Here is a 21,667-nt window from a genome sequence, read left to right on the forward strand (position 1 = left end):
TTCATGTTTCCTTATTTTATTTGTAAAACATTGCAAGTCGGTTTTGTGTATCACTTTCATGTATTTCAAGGCGTTGGATGTTGCAGTAATTTATCATTTTGTTTTTTTAATGATGTAATATGAAAATGTAATCAAGAAAGCTAAATCGGTAAATTATTAAACCATTTCTAAGGAAAACAAATACACACACGTACATGTGAACTATTGTTAAATCCTTCATTTAAACAGGTTGATGCACTGAGAATGAGATCTCCTTTTCAAAAACATTTGTGTACAGAAAGAAAAAGAATACAGGGATTCAGATGCAGATCCAATGAAATCAGAGACTTGTTGCTTGTTCCATTTAAATCTAATTTTTGATTTAATAGTAATCAAAGAGTAGAGGTAATCAGGCAATCTTTGCAGTATAACTTTGGAAATAAACATCACACAATGCTACCATCACATCTTTTCATATTATAGCAAGGTTGAATAAGAAAAGATTCTGCTTTGATAAATTACAACTGTGAGACTGAATCAAGAAACTTGAAGATGGATGCAGAAGCATGTATATTAGCAATATTACCATAATAACACAGAGACAAAATTGTGACTTGTAAAGCTATGTGATGACTAATGATTGAAAAACAGAATTTGTTTCAAAATATGAATCCAATCTTTCCTTTTGATTTTCTTCACAGGTGTTCCACATAGGTCTTAAAAATGAGACTAGCATCCAGGCAGAGTCTTAAACATCCATAAGAATCAGTAGTTTCATTTTGTTTCAATATGGACTGGCTGGATACTTTTAAATAAGCATGTGTATAATATAGACCTTATTTTATCAGAATTTAAAACAAGTTTAAGTTGATTAGTGAATTCTGAAATATGTCAACTCTAGATTTGCTAGATTAAGGGTCGAATTAGCTGGATATAAAATAAATAATCAGATGTAAAATCTGTAAGAGTATGGGGCTTTTGTACAAATATAAATGATTTTTCTCTGTTGAGGAATATTTTGGGAGTTTCTAATCTTAAAAAAAGGGGCAAGAAACAAAATAAACTTTAACTCTTGAGCCACACATAAATAAATAAATTTTAACCGTTCATTGTACAGGGGATAATTTAACTTAATGATGCCACCATTATGCAGTTGAGCACGTTTTACATTTTAAATTTAAAGGACAGTTCCCTATGCTGGTAAAAAAATAATTTTACAAAGATACTATGAATGGGTGCCTTATAAACTGTTAATTTTTTTTATTATTAGCGCAGACAGAGGTTAGGCTTTTACTTTGGAGGCCCTTTACCGGAAATACAATTGTTGACGCTACAAGCGAGCCAAGATGGCGGAGTACCTAGCATCCATTTTTGGGACAGAAAAAGATAAGTAAGTATTTAATGTTAACTTGGTAATTTCAGTATTAATTTTCATCTGTTTATCCTATGGCTACTTTTTGCTGACAGGATTTGGTCTTGTGGTATTTACAGCATGCAGCTGGCTAGGCTTCTGTGGCTTTATCTGCTAGCGCGATATGCTAGCTTTCGCAAGTGAAAAACCGCGCGTGCTAAAAGCTAGCTAGCAACATCTGGGTGATGAACAGTGCTGAGCTGGTCAGAAAGCAATCACAGCGGGTAACTTTAAATGAAAATATAGTAAATTCATATTCCAAGTTGAGCGTAAGTGGTGCACAAACTAGACCCTTTATTGGCGTTAACAAATATCATACTTTGTAAAACTCACACGTGTTTGAAACAATGGAAACCTCCAACGTACTAGAAGTGCTCATTAATCGCATTTAGGTAAATGAACTTCGTCTTTGTAATTTGTCTAGACCGCTATTTTATTCATTGCACTTTTTTTTCTATTGTCCTCTTTCCGGGTTGTAACAGTTAATTTGCTGAACCGCCAACAAAAAAGCGTTTTATGCCCAATGAAGCAACGTAGCCTCGTAGAAATGTAAAGCAGACATTGAAATAAAACGTGTAAAACTTCATGGGTTGTTATTAAAAAATTTTTTAATAATAATACTGAGTGAAAACGGTTCAATACTGAGTAAAATGATCATGTAAAGTGAAAGTGGAATGTGTAACCAGCAGTAGTTTGGGTGTATTAGAGCAGGGCGATTATGAAGAAATTGAGCTGATTTTTTGTACAGTAGAATTTTGAAATTTACCATTTAAGTAAATGGTACAACTCGAAGGTGACGGAAACGTACTTTTTTCAGTATTATAAACAATTCTGAAATATTGGGCCATACAGTCATCCGAAACAACAGTTGAAGAAGAGTGTGCAGGCAGGAGTGTCAGGGGTGAGACCTGCTATGATGCATGGTTTGGAGATAATGGCACTGACAAAAAAACAGTTGAATATGCTAGATTGACATTGAGAATGACCTTGATGGACAGGATTAGAAATGAGTATATATGTAAAATAGGATGACTCAAGTTAAGTGATTTGGAGACAACGATAGAGAAGCAAGGTTCAGATGGTTTGGACGTGGTGAAAATACTGGACAAAGGATGTTGAATATGGAGCTGCTAGGAAGGAGGGAAACAAGGAAAACAACAGATAATTGATGAATGTAGTGAAGGAGGAAAGGCAGATTGAGGTAGGAGCAGCTGGAAGAAGATACAATGAAATAAGAAATAATGTCAGTAGTCATGTAAACTACCAGGAGTTCACAGGGTTTTCCATACTTGTTCTTTTTAATGTTATTTGTTATGTGTTGCATGTTTTCTAGTCCCATCTAGATCTTTTAGGGTATCAGTTTGTTTGTTTTTTTTTGTATTCAGAAATATTAATAAACATTGTTTTTATGTTTACCTCACCTGAGAGTACAGCCTCCCATTTTTCAGTGCTCTTAATATATTTTGTTTTACAGGGTGAACTGCTCTTTTTATTTTAAAATTGGTGCCTGCCGACATGGTGACCGCTGCTCCAGATTACACAATAAGCCGACATTTAGCCAGGTAAGTTGCCGATCCTCGAGTTTTATTTCTAGTATTCAAATTGATAAAAGAGCAGCACAGACCTCACAGAAATGGCAGATAAGAGTTAATAAACTGCGCACAAAATAAAAGTGTACTTTACAATCACAATTTTTGATTTTGGGATTGGCTTGATCTGCTAAATATTGTAATTTGATACCCAATGTGTATAAGTGCTCATCATCATCAACGTTTGTGCTTCAGACGATTGCCCTCCTGAACATTTACCGGAACCCCCAGAACAGCGCCCAGTCTGTGGACGGCCTGACCTGTAAGTAAAAAAAAAAAAATAGGCCATTATTATTATTAAAAATGTGGTCTGTGAATGTCTGAAAAGTTATTTATTTTTTATTGACCTTTACCCATGTTGTGTCTGTTTGCCACCCGTGCTGCTGCGAGTAGACAGCAGTTGAGGTTTAAAGTGACACAATGAAGCGAAGCTTATCAAGCCCTTTCTAATGGTTTTATTTACATAGTTAATTAAAATCAATGTGTTAGCTGTACTTACAGAAACACGCCAACTGAAAAGTGTCTTCTATCTGGAATATAGCAACAATTACACTGTGTATAGATTATTCATGTCTACATCTTAAGCACTTATTCACTGGATTTATTTATTCTGTTATTTATAACAAACTGTTGGTTAGCTGTTTTTTAATCTTATTCGACATTTGTTACATTTAAAGGTTAGCTTGGTTTAACCTGTGTTGTTTGGATCACAGACAAATTAGACATTAGAGTCTGAGGTTTATTCTGAAAGAGCGTTCTGCGTACAGGGATTTTAAGACCGATATACTGATAATGACATTTGCTGATATTAAAATCTAAAATATTTAAATATATCTGTGGATATGTTTTATTTACTTTCAAGCATATAAAGTATAAACAGATTTCCCAAACAGATGCGAGCTTTCCCTGGCTCTGCTCAGATCAGTTCCTAATTTCTTGCTCCAAGCATAGGTTGCCAGTGCCACTCATGACGCTGTTTAAGGGTGTTTCTCAAGTCTCATTTATCAGATATTTTGAATGCTAACTCACACCTATTAATTTAAAGAAATGCATTTGCACGTTAATTACGTTTACCACCTGAAAACGAGCAGTTAATGTGAACTGACCATTGATGTCATTGCAAGCAATTATTTTATGCAACTTAGTGTTTGTTGCTGAAACTGTGAATTATCTTTAACCACTAGGTACCATCAGTGACACGGAGATGCAGGAGCACTATGATGAGTTTTTTGAGGTAATTCATTCCCTTGTGAAGTATTTCTCATGTTGTGCCTCTCTGCCTCAAACCATGACCGCACCGCTTTTCCACTGGTGCATTTGTTTCTAACCGTGTTTGAGGTAATTAATGAAGATCCATTCTCAAGAACTAAAAATAAAAGATGCAAAGTTGTTGGATTGGTGTGACATCATGCAAAATATAGTTTTTGTTGGGCAATTGGATGACAACTGATGTCATTCTGATGTCTGTATGGTGAACGTCAACCAGCAGTTAGTTTGCTTAGTCTAAGATAAATACTGGATATGGGGAACAGCTTGGGTTAAAACAGCTAAATGTTGTGTTCATTGGTTTGGAAAAAGATCTATTTTGGTGCTCTTTCAAAGATTTTACATGCGTATCTTAACTAACTGATAGCTGCTGTTGCACATTCACTGAACAAACAGAAGAGTGGGTTCAGATATCTTCTTCAGCTTCCCACTGAGAAAGGAGTCGTGCATATTTTCCTTTAACAGGCTCTTAACTGATTTGTTGTAGTCAATGCTCACAATGCGCACACAGTGTTGGGAAGGTTACTTTTAAAATGTATCCCACTACAGATTACAGAATACATGCCCGAAAATGTATAAATGTATTTTGTAACGTATTACGTTACGTTACTCAATGAGAGTAATGTATTCTGAATACTTTGGATTACTTAATATATTATCATGTTTTTTACAACTGCATGAATGTACTATTGCTGTGTGATTTATTACTATTACTGAAGGTCCGCGGCTCCGAACCGTAGTAAAGGGACCTCTGGCTAATACGGCGGGTTCTGTGTCGGGCTCATAGCCGAAAACTAGCTTTACTTTGTCGTGTGAGTCAACTTTGCTTGCGAGAGACAGAGAGAGGGTTGAAAGGCTGCTCCAACGGAACTTATTGTTTCGGAGGAAAACAGGAACACAGTGTACAATTGAGTCTTAATAGCTTACTTACAACTGGGCTCGTCAGGCACTCTTCTTGGCTGAAGTGGTTATTATTATATTTACATGCTTCCAGCTCCCGTTTCTACTCGATGACAGCTTGTACTTTTCTACTTCCTTTTTCTCCCTCCTCACGCTCACAGACACATAACGGGTATGGCAGTCCATTCTCCCTGCAGCACAGACTACACTGCCCATGAGGCTACATTCTTTAGGGCTATGCCTGTAGCATTCTGTAGCTTAGCACAACAACAACAACAAAAAGGCGCTCTCTCACCCAGGAAACACACAGTCGCAGAGAGTCTGTAACCATGGCAACCATAACGCTGCCACCTGGAACCTAGCTGTCAAACAAAACCCAAACAGTCCTGACCCACGACAATATGAAACAGGAAAATACCGCCGTGTAATCCATTTATTTCAACAAAGTAACTGTATTCTAAATACCACCTTTTTAAATGGTAACTGTAACGGAATACAGTTACTCATATTTTGTATTTTAAATACGTAACGGCGGTACATGTATTCCGTTACTCCCAAACACTGCGCACATAACATCAGACTTGACTTCTCTATCATTTCCTCACAGGAGGTGTTCACAGAGATGGAAGAAAAGTACGGCGAAGTGGAGGAAATGAACGTATGTGACAACCTCGGTGACCACCTAGTTGGAAACGTGTATGTGAAGGTGAGTGTCAGGCTTCCACTTTCCCTGAAATGTAGTGAAATTTGGCTTTGATCCACTGACATAACTTTTCTCTTCGACTGCCATCTCTCTTTGTAGTTTCGTAAAGAGGAGGACGCTGAGAAGGCTGTGATAGACCTAAACAATCGGTGGTTTAATGGACAGCCCATCCATGCTGAGCTGTCTCCTGTCACAGACTTTAGAGAAGCCTGCTGTCGCCAGTATGAGATCGGGTGAGTTTTACATCAAAGGAAACAGCTTACAAGCTGTATTTAACCCCAAAAGGCCTTACAGAGGGTCCAGAACAGGAATATCCAACACAGTCAGGGTGGGCCAGCTTTCTGATACAGAGTCAGATTATAATAGTTCGGTAAATTCACAGCTAGTGAGCAGATGCCTGGTGTGTGTCGTTCCCCCCCCCCCCCCCCCCCCCGGTTGCATTATTATTCGCTCTGTTTAGCCAGCTGCTTCAGCCAAAACCAACACAGTATTTCCAGTTGTTTAATGTTGTGTACCACATGTAATAAAGGACAGCTTCAGACTGTGTCCTAAACTGTTTTTTGTTTTTTCCAACATCAAGTTCATTTGCAAAACCAGCTATGTGTTTCCAGTAGTTCAGTATTTGTTTTATTGAACTAAAGTGAGGATGGTAGAAATATGATATTGTTTAGCAGTGGTGAAATTCTTGTTCAGTATAGGTTTGGCCAGTTTTGATTATTTTACCTTGTTTTATGTATTTATTTATTTATTGTAAAAAAAAAAAAAAAAAAAAGTGCTGGAGAGAAACAGAAACTCAGATCTGTTCGGCAATTTCTGATCATTTAATCAGCACAAGTAAGACCTATTTGCCAATTAGCTGATTCATTTTAGAGGTTTAAAGTTTAAAGCAGTGTTTGGTATCCTATTCATGGTGCGCCTAATGAAAGTCACTGTCACAGTCCACTCATGAGTACTTCTTTTTTAAGTTCAAGGTAAAGTTTCTAACTAGAAGCTTCTGTTTGTTCCTGGGAAAAGTAATTAAATTAATTTTTATTTATAAAACGCCAAATCACAACAATAGTTGCCTCAAGGCGCTTTATATTGTAAGGTAAAGTCCTTAAAATAATACAGAGAAAACTCAACAATCAGATGACTCCCTGTGAGCAAGTGGTTTGGCGAGAGTGGGAAGGAAAAACTCCTTTTTAATGAGAAGACACCTCCAGCAAAACCAGGTTCTAGAAGACTCTATGGAAGAGCTAGAGATTAATAATAACTAATGATTAAATGGAGAGTGGTGTATAAAGTCATAGTGATTGGAGAGAAAGAACGGGGAATGAAAAGGATACACTTAATGCATCATGGGAATCTCCCAGCAACCTACAGCTATTGCAGCATATCTAAGGGAGGATTCAGGGCCACCTGATCCAGCCCTAACTATATGCTTTAGCAAAAAAGAAAAGTGTTAACCCCAATCCTAAAAGTAGAGCAGGTGTCTTGTCTCCCGAATCCAAACTGGGAGCTGGTTCCAGAGAAGGGGACCTGAAAGCCATTTTACTTTTAACTACTCCAGGAACCACAAGTAAACCAGCAATCTGAGAGTGAAGTGCTTTATTTGGGTGATATGGTACTATGAGGTCTTTAAGATGAGATGGGGCCTGATTATTCAAGACCTTGTATATGAATTATTTTAAATTAGATTCTTGATTCAAGAGGGGACCAATGAAGAGAAGCCAGTATAGTAGAGAGATGGGTAAAATATGTCCTCTGGGTTCTCTGATTCTTGCTGCCCTGGTTTTCATATGCTTTGTGTGCTCTCTCCACAGGGAATGCACTCGTGGTGGTTTCTGTAACTTCATGCATCTGAAACCCATCTCACGTGAGCTGAGGAGAGAGCTCTACGGCCGTCGAAGGAAGAGGTACAAACTTTGCATGTCAGGCACGTCGTTAAACCTTCGGATGTTTCACATTTTGTCACGGTTCCTAATCCTCTACTTCCTCACACCTACAGCCGCATCAGGTCTCGGTCTCGGTCAAGAGACAGGCGGTCTCGCTCGAGGGACAGGGACAGAGACAGGGACAGGGGTCGAGGAGGCGGCCGTGACCATGAGAGACGTCGCTCCAGAGACAGAGAACGTTCGGGGCGATTCTGAACTTCGAGCAGTGACTACTTGCCCTCCCTGTGTTCATCCCTGTCTTTTTTTAAGTTTGTACCCTTGCAGATCTGTTTTGGGACTAACTGAAAGGTAGCTGTTTCGAAGATGTGAATCCACTGAGGAGTTTGGTTTTTCTTGATTTCTGAAAATGACTTTCACTTCATTAAATTTAAATTTGTACCAAACGATAATGATTACTGAGTCTCATTTCATATTTCATAGTAAGCATTCATTTCAAAATCAGATATAGCCACTGATGAGTCATTATTCCTCACATGTAGTGTGTTGTTGAACTTAGTCGTGAAGAAGTTCATGATCTAGGATAATTTCTTAGTTTAAAAATTTTAAAAACAGGATTTTCTTGCCCACTCATTTCTGCTGCCATAGTTACTTCCATTTCTATTACATGTGATTCAAGATTTTATATCTCATATAGGCTGTAGACAGAAAATGGATCATTTGTTTCATAGGCGGATAAAACAATATCCGGCTGTGTAAAATGTAAATAAAAACAATGCAATGATTTGCGAATCTCATGAGAACATTTATTTGTTTGTTTTTTATTCACAGTAGAACAGAACTGAATGTTTAAACTACAACTGAGGATTAGGGCCACCGAGGGGAAAAACATGGGTATGTCCTTTTTCTTCTTTTCCAGAATTCTGAGAAAAAAGTCAGAATTCTGACTTTAATCTGGAAAAGGAGAAAAAAAAGAAAAGATGTGCCCACGTTTTTGTTTTTTGTTGGCCCTAATCCTCTTCCGTGGGGAACTGAGACCAGAGGCCCATACTATGAAGCACTTTTGTTTTATCCAGCTAATTTCAGGATTAACTCTGTGTTTCCTGCACATTTAAGGTGGTTCACTTCTTAAAGGAGGAGTGTCTCCATGGAAACCTATGCTGTGACCATAACCTGCTCTGAAGCCGGTTGTAGTTTTAAGATTAGAGATCCGCTGGTATGAAATCACCCTACTGACCAATCAGCTCTCTGGAAAATAATTTAAAGTATTATCGCTCTATAAATACACGATGTCAAAATAGAGCATTTATTTGTGTTTGCTGACATCAAATTTGCCCAGATTCTGGATTTTGTTCCGCTTTAAACAACAAATGCATAAAGATTTAAAATATATATATATTTATTATAATCCCTAAAAGCATAACGCGACTTTACGATGGAGTTGTAATTTCAACAATATTGAATTCTATTAACCTCTTTCCCCGTGCTTCTAACTTCTTATAATATAGTTTTATCTCTCTGAAGTCAGTCGCACCGCTTGTGATTGGTCAGATTCTGCTAACGCCACCCCTTTCATGTGAACGCGCAGGGAAACCCAGGGTTAATCTATCGAGTTGATCGTGTGGCCGCTCATTGATTTGATTTGTGCAGGTTACAGGTAAGTTGATTCAGATAATGTGAAGATATCACCGAATGTGGCGAGCTAGCTTCGTTGTCCAGGACCCAGATGCTGGACTTTTGGGAGAGGACTGTTGTTCCATTGTTGTTTCATAGAGGATAAGTTGCTCGACAGTCCCGGGTCTTCTTTGTTGTATTCGTCATCATTATTTTTCATAATGCTCCAGATGTTTTCATTTGGTGAAAGGTCTGAACTGCAGGCCAGTTCAGCACGTGGACTCTTCTACTGTGAAGCCATGCTTGTTGTATAGATGCTGTATGAAGTTTAGCATTGTCTTGCTGAAATATGCAAGGCCTTCCCTGAAGAGGAGGGGGACATGTGCTCATCTGATCACAGAACAGTTTTCCACTTTGGCTCGGTCCATTTTGAACGATCTTTGGCTCAGTGAAAACAGCAGCATTTCTAGATCACGTTCACGCACTTTCTTTACACGATGGAGCTTTTGTGGTTGGTACAGTGAACTGCATTCACAGAAAGTTATTTCCATGTCTGCTTTTAATGCATTTCAAAGACCCAAACATCACGGGCATCCACTACAGATTTTCATACAGAACTTTCTCCAGATTCTCTGATTTTTTTTTTTTTTTTTTTTTTTTGACGATGCCCGGTAGCAGCACTGTGAACAGCAATGATGCCAGAAACGTATATTCTTCATGCCACAATATATTTTAGGAGAGTGGCAGTTTTTGTGATTTTAAATCAAACAATCATTATGCGGTTGAAGCCCGGACCTTTAAATTCATTTAAATTAGGAATGCCCCATTTTCAGAGGCTTAAAATCTGTATCGATGTAAAATTACAGATTAAAAACACGTTAATTTGAAAATTAAGAAGTTATATACATGAAAGTTCTCAGAAATGGCTTCTTTGTAACAGTCAAAACCACATAAGCGTGAAACTGAAAGCCCACTGCTAAACCCTGCTGTGTGAGAGACTTCTTTGTATGTTTGGATAGTAACGGTAGAAAATATAGATACGTTTTGAAGTAAAAACAGTTCTATAAAAAGCATCCTGCGATCGCTGAACATTCATTGTAAGAAGCGTCCACGCTGCATGCTATTGGACATAAATGCTCAGGGGCAAGACCAATCACTGTGCGCTGATTGGCGGATAGGGACCTGAAAATAAAGCGCAGAGAACTCAGGTGTCCATCTGACAGCTGCAAGGGTTCATGTCCGGCACACAGGTGAGTGCACTGCCCTTTTCGTGTTGCTCAATATGAATGGCTTTAAACACAGCAGAGATTCAGTACTCTGGTGCACAGCTGTGGAAAGACTGGTTTTGTTCTTATTTCCAGGCTTTCCTGAACTCACTTGTGCGTTATCAGGAAAAACAGAGCCCAAGTTTACCTGCTGAGATGTTACGACGTTATTACAACGTTGTTTTTTTTATGCTAGTCGTGAGCTATTGTTATGTCGGGAGAAAATATGAACACATTTAACTATATTTGACACTATTTTGACACTATTGACACTATTAAATTTAAAGGCCTTTTATCTATTAATTGTCTAGCTTGTAATTCCCAAAAACTGAAGTTGTATAATGTGAAACGAGGAATGGCTATCACTTTTTAAATTATTAAATAAATCGATTTGTTGTTTACTGAAGCAAATGCCAATCAGGGAGAATGTGTATCATAATTTTTCCAATTCGTATTCATGTTTTGATTTTGATTCTGGAGGAAAAATGTGCTTTTGCTTGTTAGCCAGATGTCTAAAGCACTGCACTGTGGACAGTGTTGGGAAGGTTACTTTTGAAATGTATTCCACTACAGATTACAGAATACATGCCCGAAAATGTATTTTGTATTCCGTTACGTTACTCAATGAGAGTAACGTATTCTGAATACTTTGGATTACTTAATATATTATCATGCTTTTTACAACTGCATGAATGTACTATTGCTGTGTGATTTATTACTATTACTAAAGGTCCGCGCCTCCGAACTGTAGTAAAGGGACCTCTGGCTAATAAGTCGGTTCTGTTGGTCTCATAGCCGAAAAATAGCTTTATTTTGTTGTGTGAGTCAACTTTGCTAGCGAGAGACAGAAAGAGGCAAGGCAAGGCAAGTTTATTTGTATAGCACAATTCAACAACAAGGTGATTCAAAGTGCTTTACAGAGACATTAGAAACAAGAACAAATAAAAAGCATGATTTAAAATTGATTAAAACAAGCAAATAAACTAACTAACTAATTAACAAACAAACAAACAAACAAACAACAGTATATAAAATCAAAACAGATAAAATCAGAACAGTAGATAAAATCAGTAGTTAAATGTAAGTTTTGAAATTTAAGCTTAAAGTGTGGATTTGGTGCTTTATTCAAATGCAGCTGAGAACAGGTGAGTCTTCAACCTGGATTTAAATAAACTGAGTGTTTCAGCTGATCTGAGGCTTTCTGGGAGTTTGTTCCAGATATAAGGAGCATAAAAGCTGAATGCAGCTTCTCCGTGTCTGGTTCTGACTCTGGGAACTGATAAAAGACCGGATCCAGATGACCTGAGGGATCTGGATGGTTCATACTGGGTCAGGAGGTCATTGATGTATTTTGGTCCTAAACCATTCAGAGCTTTATAGGCCAGCATCAGAACTTTAAAGTCTATCCTCTGACGGACAGGCAGCCAGTGTAAGGACCTCAGAGCTGGACTGATGTGGTCCACTTTTTTGGTCTTAGTGAGGACTCGAGCAGCAGAGTTCTGAATGAACTGTAGTTGTCTGACTGATTTTTTAGGTAGACCTGTAAAGATGCTGTTACAGTAATCAAGCCTACTAAAAATGAATGCATGGACTAGTTTTTCCAGGTCCTGTTGAGACATCAGATCTTTTATCCTTGAAATATTCTTGAGGTGATAGTAAGCTGATTTTGTTATTGTCTTGATGTGTTTTTCTAAGTTTAGGTCTGCATCCATCACTACACCCAAATTTCTCGCCTGGTTTGTGGTTTTTAGATGTATAGATTGAAGTTCTCTGGTGACCTGTAATCGTTTTTCTTTGGCGCCAAAGACTATTACTTCAGTTTTGTTTTTGTTTAGCTGGAGAAAATTGTGGCACAACCAGTCATTGATTTCCTCAGTGCAGAGGGTTGAAAGGCTGCTCCAACGGAACTTATTGTTTCGGAGGAAAACAGGAACACAGTGTACAATTGAGTCTTAATAGCTTACTTACAACTGGGCTCGTCAGGCACTCTTCTTGGATGCAGCGGTTATTATTATATTTACATGCTTCCAGCTCCCGTTTCTACTCGATGACAGCTTGTACTTTTCTACTTCTTTTTTCTCCGTCCTCACGCTCAAAGACACATAACGGGTATGGCAGTCCATTCTCCCTGGAGCACGGACTACATTGCCCATGAGGCTACATTCTTTAGGGCTATACATGTAGCATTCTGTAGCTTAGCACAACAACAACAACAAAAAGGCGCTCTCTCACCCAGGAAACACACAGTCGCAGAGAGCGTCACCCTGTTACCATGGCAACCATAACGCTGCCGCCTGGAGCAAAACCCAAACAGTCCTGACCCGTGACAATATGAAACAGGAAAATACCGCCGTGTAATCCATTTATTTCAACAAAGTAACTATATTCTAAATACCACCTTTTTAAATGGTAACTGTAATGGAATACAGTTACTCATATTTTGTATTTTAAATACATAACGGCGGTACATGTATTCCGTTACTCCCCAACACTGACTGTGGCGCTGTGATATAAATGAGCAAAAAGTATAAAAACCGATTAAACACTAGAAAATTATGTAGGATCCCCCCCCCCCCCCCCATATAAATAAATTGTACCAGACACATATTTTGTGCGGGTCAGTGCTGCTGCCTCACAGCAACACAGCTTAGGTTCAAGCCTGCTTGCTTGCTTGGGCCTGTCTGTGTGACGTGTATGTGGCCAGACTGTACCAGTGTGGGTTTTCTCCCACTGTCCAAAGACAAAGTTGGATAAATGGAATGTGGAGACAGAGACAGAAGAAGCAACAAATTCTTAAAATTATAATTGGAGGATATCAACCCAACTGTTTAATGCTAGTTGTCTTTGAATTAATGCATGGTTAGATAAAATAAAAAATACAGCTTGATGATAATATATGTCTCATCCCACTGCAGCCATGCCCTCTGTTTCTGGTGCTGCATCCTTGGAAGAAGTTCCTTCTCCTTGCACATCTGCAGCTAACCCAACAAATGCAGAAGTCACTTGTGCTACAGCAGCTGTGAACAGTTGTGATAGGTTATCTGCTGATGGTGAAGATAAGGATGAATCATTCACTGAGAGTCAGCTGGAGAACACAGACGAGACTCCTGATGAGACGAAGTGGATCCGTCCTGATTTGCCCAGCAGATGTACTTGGAAGCTGGGCGCGCCCATGTCAGAGTCGCCTCATAGCCACTCAGCATGGTAAGAGTCTGGAGAAATAAAGAGGTCGCTGTGTCTTTAAATAAAACTAGTGACTCTGTCTACTTACTTTTTGCAGCAGAGTTGAGTCACCAGCAATATTTAATTCTGATTTGACAAACAGATGTCACACATACACTGATGTGTCACTTTATTAGGTACACTTGTTCAACTGCTGGTTAATGCAAATATGTAAACCGCCAATCACATGGCAGCAACTCAGTGCATGTAAACACGATCTAGATGACCTGCTTAAGATCAAACAAAGCATCAGAATGAGGGAAAATGGTAATGTTTTTCCACCACATTCAGACGGCAGGGTTAGAATTTGATGTAAACAACATGAAAACATGGCTCCATCTTGCCATGTATCACATGTATCAGTGGTTCTGGCACTTTGTGTTGGTGGATTAGTGTACAGGGTTTTTTTTTTTTTTACACTTTTCCCTCTTTAGTGTTTGTAAAGCTCAGATGATCTCAGCTCACAGGTCACCACATCTCAATCCAAAAGAAAATCTTTGTGAGGTGATTGAATTGTGTGATAGTATCATGTCGACATGGGTCAAAATCTCTGAGGAATGTTTCCCGGGTTGGTTTTCAAGCCAGTTTTGAAAACCAACCCAGTGCTTGCAAGGTGTACCTAACAAATTGCCCAGTGAGTGTATGATGTGATGATATTTCTGACAATTCCACTAATTTTGGTTAAACTCTCATCAGATACATGAAATCCTGTATGGTATCTCCTAGTGTTTGTTATCTCTTACATTACAGCACCAAGCCCTCTGACATCCTCCCCAGCATTCTTGAGAAAATTGGACACACACCTCTGGTTCGCTTGAACAAAATCCCCAAAGAGTTTGGGCTCAAGTGTGATATCTGTGAGTAAAAGATGTGACAAATTATGTAAAAGTAAGAAGATGATTTAAAAAAAAGACTTATTTTTGCTTACGGTTTTGCAAAATCTTTATTATTATTCTGCATTCAAGCAAATAAGTCTAATTGAAAGTTTGCTTGTAAAAGCAGAGGCTTGAATATTACACAACAGGGTAAGCTAATTAAATAAATAAGTAAAAAAGAAAGGAAAAGGAAACTTAGAGAAAGGTTCACATTTTTCATGCTTTAAGTTTTAGTACTATACAAAACAGATTTAAACAGAATTAACCTTTTAGAATATAAAACATGACATTAACCTTGATAAATAAATAACATGATCCTTAACCTGACTGCTATCCATGTACTTGTACTGCAAAGCTACAACTTTAATCCAAAAGATATGGGTTTATGGATATTTATGGATGTGAAATGTTAAGTTTTCTCTCTGAATAGTCCCCTTCGCTCACCCCAAAATGACGTTGATATGTCCTTGCAAGAAAATGAGCAGGAGTGCAGTCTTCTTATTTTCAGGATAGAAGATGCTTTAAATGTCCTAACAGCAGCTTTATTGTTCTCCCTCCTAAGCAGCGAGAAAGCTGATAAGTTTACTGTGTTTAGTGGGGTGAAAAAAACCTCTGCTTGGATGAGACTGTAGTTGAGCAGCAGCAGATTACAGAGTGACATCTCACCTGGCTTACCATATTTGTGTAAAAGAATGTCTTTTAGGGGATATGTTGTTAAGTTGATGCATCCGAGTGGAAGAGGTGCCATTGTTTAAGCTAGGGCTGTTGAACCCACTGTGTCCCTCTTGGCTTCCTGCTCAGCTGTTAAAAAGGGAGCGTTGAAGTATCATGTAGCTGGTGGCCTTATGTTTTTTCACTGTGCAACTGTTGTTTTCTTGTATGAGGGGGCAGCTCGCTCCCCTGGATGGAGAGGTGAGACTGAAAGACTCTTTGTTCTGTCATCCAACAGAGTAAAAAGAAAACCTTTGCAAATAAAATGCAGCTCTAAACTTGAGAAATAATAGAGTTTATATTTGTTCCGGTACCTTAACAACATGTTGTTGCTGATGCAGTAGCTGGCAGGCATGTCATTATCCCTGTGTTGCTATGAGTTTGCAAAAGAGCAGATCCAGATCTCACACTCCACAAATTGAATTTCCTAATTCCTTCAAACACAGTCAGTCAGGATTACAGAGGGAGATCTGACATGAACTGTTCTCTGTGGAAATAAAAGACGTGGACTGGCATAGACACGCACTTTCAGCAGGACAAATAAAAGCAAAGTAAAAACTAGATTCTCGTGGGAACCAGAATCTAGTTACAGATGACAGAAGCATGCTTTTCATACTTGTTAACCTTTTAGCGGGTGATTGGGGAGCCATCTAAGTTTAGAGTTTTATATAGAGGTTTTATTTCAAAAGCTTTAAGATGTTTCCTCTCAAATTACCAACCATAGATGGGTCGTCAGTGACCTGGTAAAGGTTAATAGATTAACTATTATTCTTCTCTCTGCACTGGTTCAGTCCTAGTTATTTACAATGCATATTAAATTTGTCACGCATTATCTAATGCAAACCTTTTGGATTAACTTTGAACACTCCCTGATGCAATATATCTTTTTTTGTTTTTAATGGGTGACTGTGTTTAGTGGCCAAGTGTGAGTTCTTCAATGCAGGAGGCAGTGTGAAAGACAGGATCGCCCTGCGCATGGTGGAGGACGCCGAGAGAGCCGGGGTCCTTAAACCAGGAGACACCATCATCGAGCCCACCTCTGGAAACACGGGTACATCAGTTTGAGCGAATGAGCTGACGGCTGTATTATAACTATATAATGAAGGAAAAAGGTCATTTAAATAAATCTTGCTCTTTGTGCAGGTATTGGCCTCGCCCTCATAGCTGCAGTAAAAGGCTACCATTGCATCATTGTGATGCCTGAGAAGATGAGCATGGAGAAGGTAAGTAGCTCTGTTTCTTCTTTTCAATGTGAGGAATCTATTGAAGTCTCATCCTCTCCTGTGTCCTAGGTGCATGTCCTGCAAGCTCTCGGGGCAGAAATTGTCCGCACACCCACAGCTGCAGCTTTTGATTCACCAGAGTCTCATATACGTACGGCCTGGCGTCTGAAGAACGAGATCCCCAACTCGCACATCCTTGACCAGTATCGCAATGCAAGCAACCCCCTGGCTCACTACGACACCACGGCTGAGGAGATACTGGAGCAGTGTGATGGTTCGAGCTGATAGAAACTCTGATTTTTGATGCATCTTCTAGCTTGAAGTTGAATTTTTTCAAGAAATGACCCCCCACACCATTAAACCACCACCACCTTAAACCATTAACACAAGATGATCTTATCTTTTATGCCAAATTTTGACCTTACCCTTCGAATGTGGCAGCAGAAGTTTCCCATTCACTCCTGTCAGTGACACCCAGTGTGGTCTTCTGCTGCTGTAGCACAAGATTTGTCTTGTGCAAACAGAGATGATCTTTTGCAGACCTTAGTTGTAACAAGTGATGATTTGCCTACAATTTCATGGTGTGTATTTTATATTTCCTGGAACTTAGATCTATACGTCAAACTGACATGAATGAAGGAAGGCGTAAATAGTTTTTCCTGTAACTGCGAATCCTCATGGAACAGGTGTTTATTTGAATCCCAAAAATATATGTTTTTTGTAGTTTGGAAAAGAAAATGTGTTTCTGTTTTTAGGTAAATTGGATATGTTGGTGGCCGGAGCCGGCACGGGCGGCACACTCACTGGTGTTGCTCGAAAGTTAAAGGAAAGATGTCCAAATGTCAAGGCGAGATTCCCAACCCACTTATCTAGAATCTGAAATAAAAGTTTTGTTTTACTGAAATTTATATTAATCAGTGAAGCAATCCGTATATTGGCAGCTCCAACCCTGCACCGTTTGCAGCCTCTTTCCTCAGTTCTCATCTCTGTTTTTTTAGATAGTCGGTGTGGATCCTGAAGGCTCTGTTCTGGTTGGCTCAGAGGAGAAAAGTGAAAAGGTTCCATTTGAAGTGGAAGGTATTGGATATGACTTCATCCCCACAGTACTGGACAGATCTGTGAGTATTTTTGTTAACGTGCACATTTGTAAAGTGAGTATTTTTGCTAAACGCCCGTCTCTGTTGAATCTGCACAGATTGTGGATGTCTGGTACAAATCAACCGACACAGAAACGTTCCTTATGTCCCGCAAACTGATCAGAGAGGAGGGTCTTTTGTGCGGTAAGTTCATATCAGTGAGTTGTGGTATGTTATGAGCAACCTCTTTCTCAGTTCGCTCTAAATGATCGATTTGCCTGTTTTGCTGAAGGTGGCAGCTCTGGCTCAGCGATGGCAGCAGCTGTGAAGATGGCGCAGCAGCTGGAGGAGGGGCAGCGCTGCGTGGTCATCCTGCCTGACTCTGTCCGCAACTACATGTACGAGACACAATGGCAGATACACTTTGAATCCAGTGAGAGTCTGGAGTGCTCACAGGCCTTCATGCCTTCAAAAATACAGTTGTGGGCAGACGTTTACATGCACTCATCATGCCCATGAACATCAATACTTTTTAAATAGGGGTGACGTTAGGACTTTTCAATGGTCATTTCACAAGTTTGCTATTTCCATTCCAAAACCAGTTTGGATGTGTGTTTGTGTCCTGCTGGAACACCTTAATGTGTCCAGGTTTTATCAGGTCAAGTTTATCTAGCTGTTAATTTGATGTAAAGTTTCAGAATTTAGAGGTAGTTTTCCTTCTTCATTATTTGTGCATCCATACACACTACTGGGCGCAAAACACCCTTGAGCATGAACAGATGCTATAATCTTCTTTGTTGTGAAAGCCTCCGCTTTATTCCTACAAATACACCTCTTGTTACTGGCCGAATAGCTCAGTTTTTGTCCCTTCTGATCATAAAACGTTGCTTCAGAAGGCATTTGGCTTGTCTATGTGGGGCAGCTGCTCTTTTCCGTTGAACTTGAAGCTGCTGATTTTGGGCCAGGGGCTGGTACGTATACTTTTGATCCTGCGTGGATTAGAGAGAAAATGTATTAAAATTTCTGCTTCCATTCTTGTTTTTTTTTTAGATGATTAAAGATGTATACTTTATAATCTTTCCCCATTTAAAAAGAACATTTTAATGAAATCTTTAAAAGCCAGTGAATGAACATATGTACCAAATTTAACCACAGACCATCCAACAGTTTTTAGCTTTGTCCTCAAAAATGTGTAAATGTGTATAGAAATGATTCAGTCCACTGAACAGTTTAGAGATCTTCATGGTTTCAAAGAGTTGGACTCTCTTCCTCTGAGCTATGTCTGGCTAAAAGCAGTAATCATGTGGCTCCCACCAGCCATTAGTTAGACAAGAATTTAACATAAAAGCACTTTCTTTTGAAACCCTTTGTGTGGATGTTTTTCCCATTATTAAGGACAGAACAGCAGTGACAGGAAATGAGAGAGGAAGAGACACATGTGTTTCAACTAGGATGCTTTCTTTCTTTCTTTCTTTTATTTTTACAGCCATTTCCTATCCCTAAAATAACCAATAAATCCCACAATAAAGCTGTCAGCATTAAAAAAAGAAAAACTGACGTAAAGCAGTGATGCAGCTGATAAACAGATTGTCTAGAGTCAGATGTGTTTTAGGTGGAACCCTGGCTGAACTTTAGCACACTTCTTCAAACTCACCCGTATCTTCCCGCAGGTCAAAGTTCCTGAGGGATCAGTGGATGTGTGAGAAAGGCTTCCTCTGCTTGGACGCTCAAATGGACCCAAAACCCTGGTAAAAAACAACAAAAATCCGCAAATCAGCTATAGCTTATACCCCTCAGAGGAGGTATGACGGGGCAGGTTGGTGTTAAAACCTCTGTTTTTCCGTCTTGCAGGTGGTGGAACCGGACTGTTCAGAGTCTACACCTGTCTGCCCCCCTCACCATCACACATTCTGTGTCCTGCCAGAAAACCATTGAGATCCTAAAGGAGAACTCACTGGGTCAGGCACCAGTCGTCACTGAGTCAGGGTATGTCTCTTCTTCTCAATATCAGGTTAGTATTATAAATGCTCTGTTTGGATATGACCTTGTATAAACAGGAAGAGGACAGGAACTTCCAGCATAAACACAAACAGTGGTCTCCATGGAGATTTCAGGGAAACAGATCTCATCCTCTGTATCGTCATCTTCGCTCGTGCAGAGCAGCTAAATGCTCGGCAGATGTTCCACAGGTCGTAGTTTGATCTCAGGATTTCACACTGAAACGTGGCTCTGTTCTCGAGTTGATGGTGGAAATTGAATTTCGGGATGACATCACAGTGTCAGGAAGAGATTCTAACACTTTGTCTGTGACCTTTGTCTTGTCTGATCTTTTTGTCTTATTTTCATCTTTATATAACTACCCAACTGAAATATTTTTAAACATAAATAATATGAACATGTGAAGCTTGTATTTCCCACAGCTTTTAAAACCTCAGTGATTATTTATGTTTTTATTAACACTTCCAGCAGTGTTGCTCACTTGTAGTCAGAGATGTTAAACTTTGCAGGGATGTAGTTTAAAGATGTGTGTGGGCAGCTGGACGTCTGATGGGTATATACACATACATTACAACCCTGTCCCTCCAGTGTAAATCCCCATGTGAGGTAGCTTTATTTGAGTGTGTAACCATATAAGTTGGATCTCGTCTCAAGATAAACTCTAGTTAAAAACTACATTGATTAATCATCCAGTTTGGTTACCCATTTTTTGATCTTGACATTTGGTTGAAATAAGCAGACAGAGACATGATGGGTTAGTCTTCTCGTCACCTGAGTCTGATGGGAGTTTGTGGGTTTTGTGTATTTCCACAGGGCCATCCTGGGAATGGTGACTCTGGAAACCATTCTGTCCTCTCTGTTGGCGGGGAAGGTTGAACTTTCAGCGGCTGTCAGCGCGGTGCTCCTCAAAGCCTTCAAACAGGTCAGTCAGAGAATGCAGAGCTCTTCATGGCGACCTTTGATGACATAATGAACGTTTTTACACGCTTGTTTAATCTTCCTCCACTTGTGCTTTCAGGTGCACCTGACAGACGACCTGGGGAAGCTTTCCCATATCCTCAAAACTGATAACTTTGCCCTGGTGGTTCACAATCAAACGCAATGTGAGAAAATCCATTTCCTAAATAGTGTTTATGCAGGACATTTATGTGCAGATCATTATTATAATGAGCTGTTTATTGCATGGTTGATAAATGTCATTCACAAAGCTTCATTTTGGTTGTGACACCCAAAGACACTGATTTACAATCACACATTTGCATTCTCCTGGATCATGTTCACATATGGCTCTTTCTTTCCATCATTGAGCTAAAACCTGTATTTGTGGACGACATGGGAAACTTTGTTCATGAGCCTGTGCAGTAAACAAACCACAACAGTCTTCTGTGTTTAACAGGAGTTTTGTGTCTCTGTGCAGACGGGGTCGATGGGTCGGCCCTCCAGAGGGAGATTTTATTTGCTGTCGTGACAGCGATTGACCTTCTCTCCTACATCACCAGACACGAGGGGCAGGACTGCAACCATCAAAGTCAGGCAGTGTAACCCAGTGACTGTGTCCTGTTTAACGTGGATTTTACTTCCTGTTCATTGAGGGACAGCAAACGATCACCTGTAGTGTCACTGAAATAATCATGATAATAATGATGATGATAATAATAATAGAGCTCCAGAGAGGACAGAGAAGTTGTAAAGCACTATTCAGAGCTATCTTTGTTCTTTTTTTAAACACTGTGCATCTTGTAATGAGTGAAAAATCTCCAGTTAAAGGGCAGCTTAGTTTTTTTTTGGAGGGACGTTACCATCATCTTTCTGGAACTGACTCTTTTCTCTTACAATACAGTAAAAATATTTCTATTCTTTCTTTTTTTCCTGCCACACATAATGTCTTTTTTAAGTGTGGTGCCTTTGTGTTTAGTGTTTTTTCTTTTTTTGTACATGTTTTTATCAATTTGCTTTATTTGCTC

General features: G+C 39.3%; 2 protein-coding genes across 2 annotated transcripts; both read left to right on the forward strand.

The window, feature by feature from the left end:
- Positions 1 to 1,267: 1,267 nt before the first annotated feature.
- u2af1 (U2 small nuclear RNA auxiliary factor 1) lies at positions 1,268 to 8,165 on the forward strand. Its single transcript, XM_085384989.1, has 8 exons — positions 1,268 to 1,369; positions 2,865 to 2,952; positions 3,175 to 3,241; positions 4,164 to 4,213; positions 5,753 to 5,851; positions 5,948 to 6,081; positions 7,651 to 7,743; positions 7,836 to 8,165. Exons 1-8 carry the CDS (start codon positions 1,326 to 1,328, stop codon positions 7,975 to 7,977), a joined length of 717 nt encoding a protein of 238 aa, XP_085241115.1. The 5' UTR covers positions 1,268 to 1,325; the 3' UTR covers positions 7,978 to 8,165.
- Positions 8,166 to 9,242: 1,077 nt separating this feature from the next.
- On the forward strand, positions 9,243 to 21,538 carry LOC146650975 (cystathionine beta-synthase-like). The gene is made up of 15 exons (XM_085385645.1): positions 9,243 to 9,376; positions 13,514 to 13,802; positions 14,571 to 14,677; positions 16,323 to 16,457; positions 16,550 to 16,629; positions 16,699 to 16,903; positions 17,385 to 17,476; positions 17,628 to 17,747; positions 17,825 to 17,909; positions 17,998 to 18,103; positions 19,376 to 19,453; positions 19,557 to 19,691; positions 20,517 to 20,625; positions 20,722 to 20,806; positions 21,121 to 21,538. The coding sequence occupies exons 2-15, from the start codon at positions 13,516 to 13,518 to the stop codon at positions 21,243 to 21,245; spliced, it is 1,749 nt and encodes a 582-aa protein (XP_085241771.1). The 5' UTR covers positions 9,243 to 9,376; positions 13,514 to 13,515; the 3' UTR covers positions 21,246 to 21,538.
- Positions 21,539 to 21,667: the final 129 nt, after the last annotated feature.

This window comes from Rhamphochromis longiceps, linkage group LG16, assembly GCF_057381845.1.
Source record: "Rhamphochromis longiceps isolate RC_006_pf linkage group LG16, R_longiceps_female_GT1.1, whole genome shotgun sequence".
In the NCBI taxonomy this organism is placed as follows: domain Eukaryota; kingdom Metazoa; phylum Chordata; class Actinopteri; order Cichliformes; family Cichlidae; genus Rhamphochromis; species Rhamphochromis longiceps.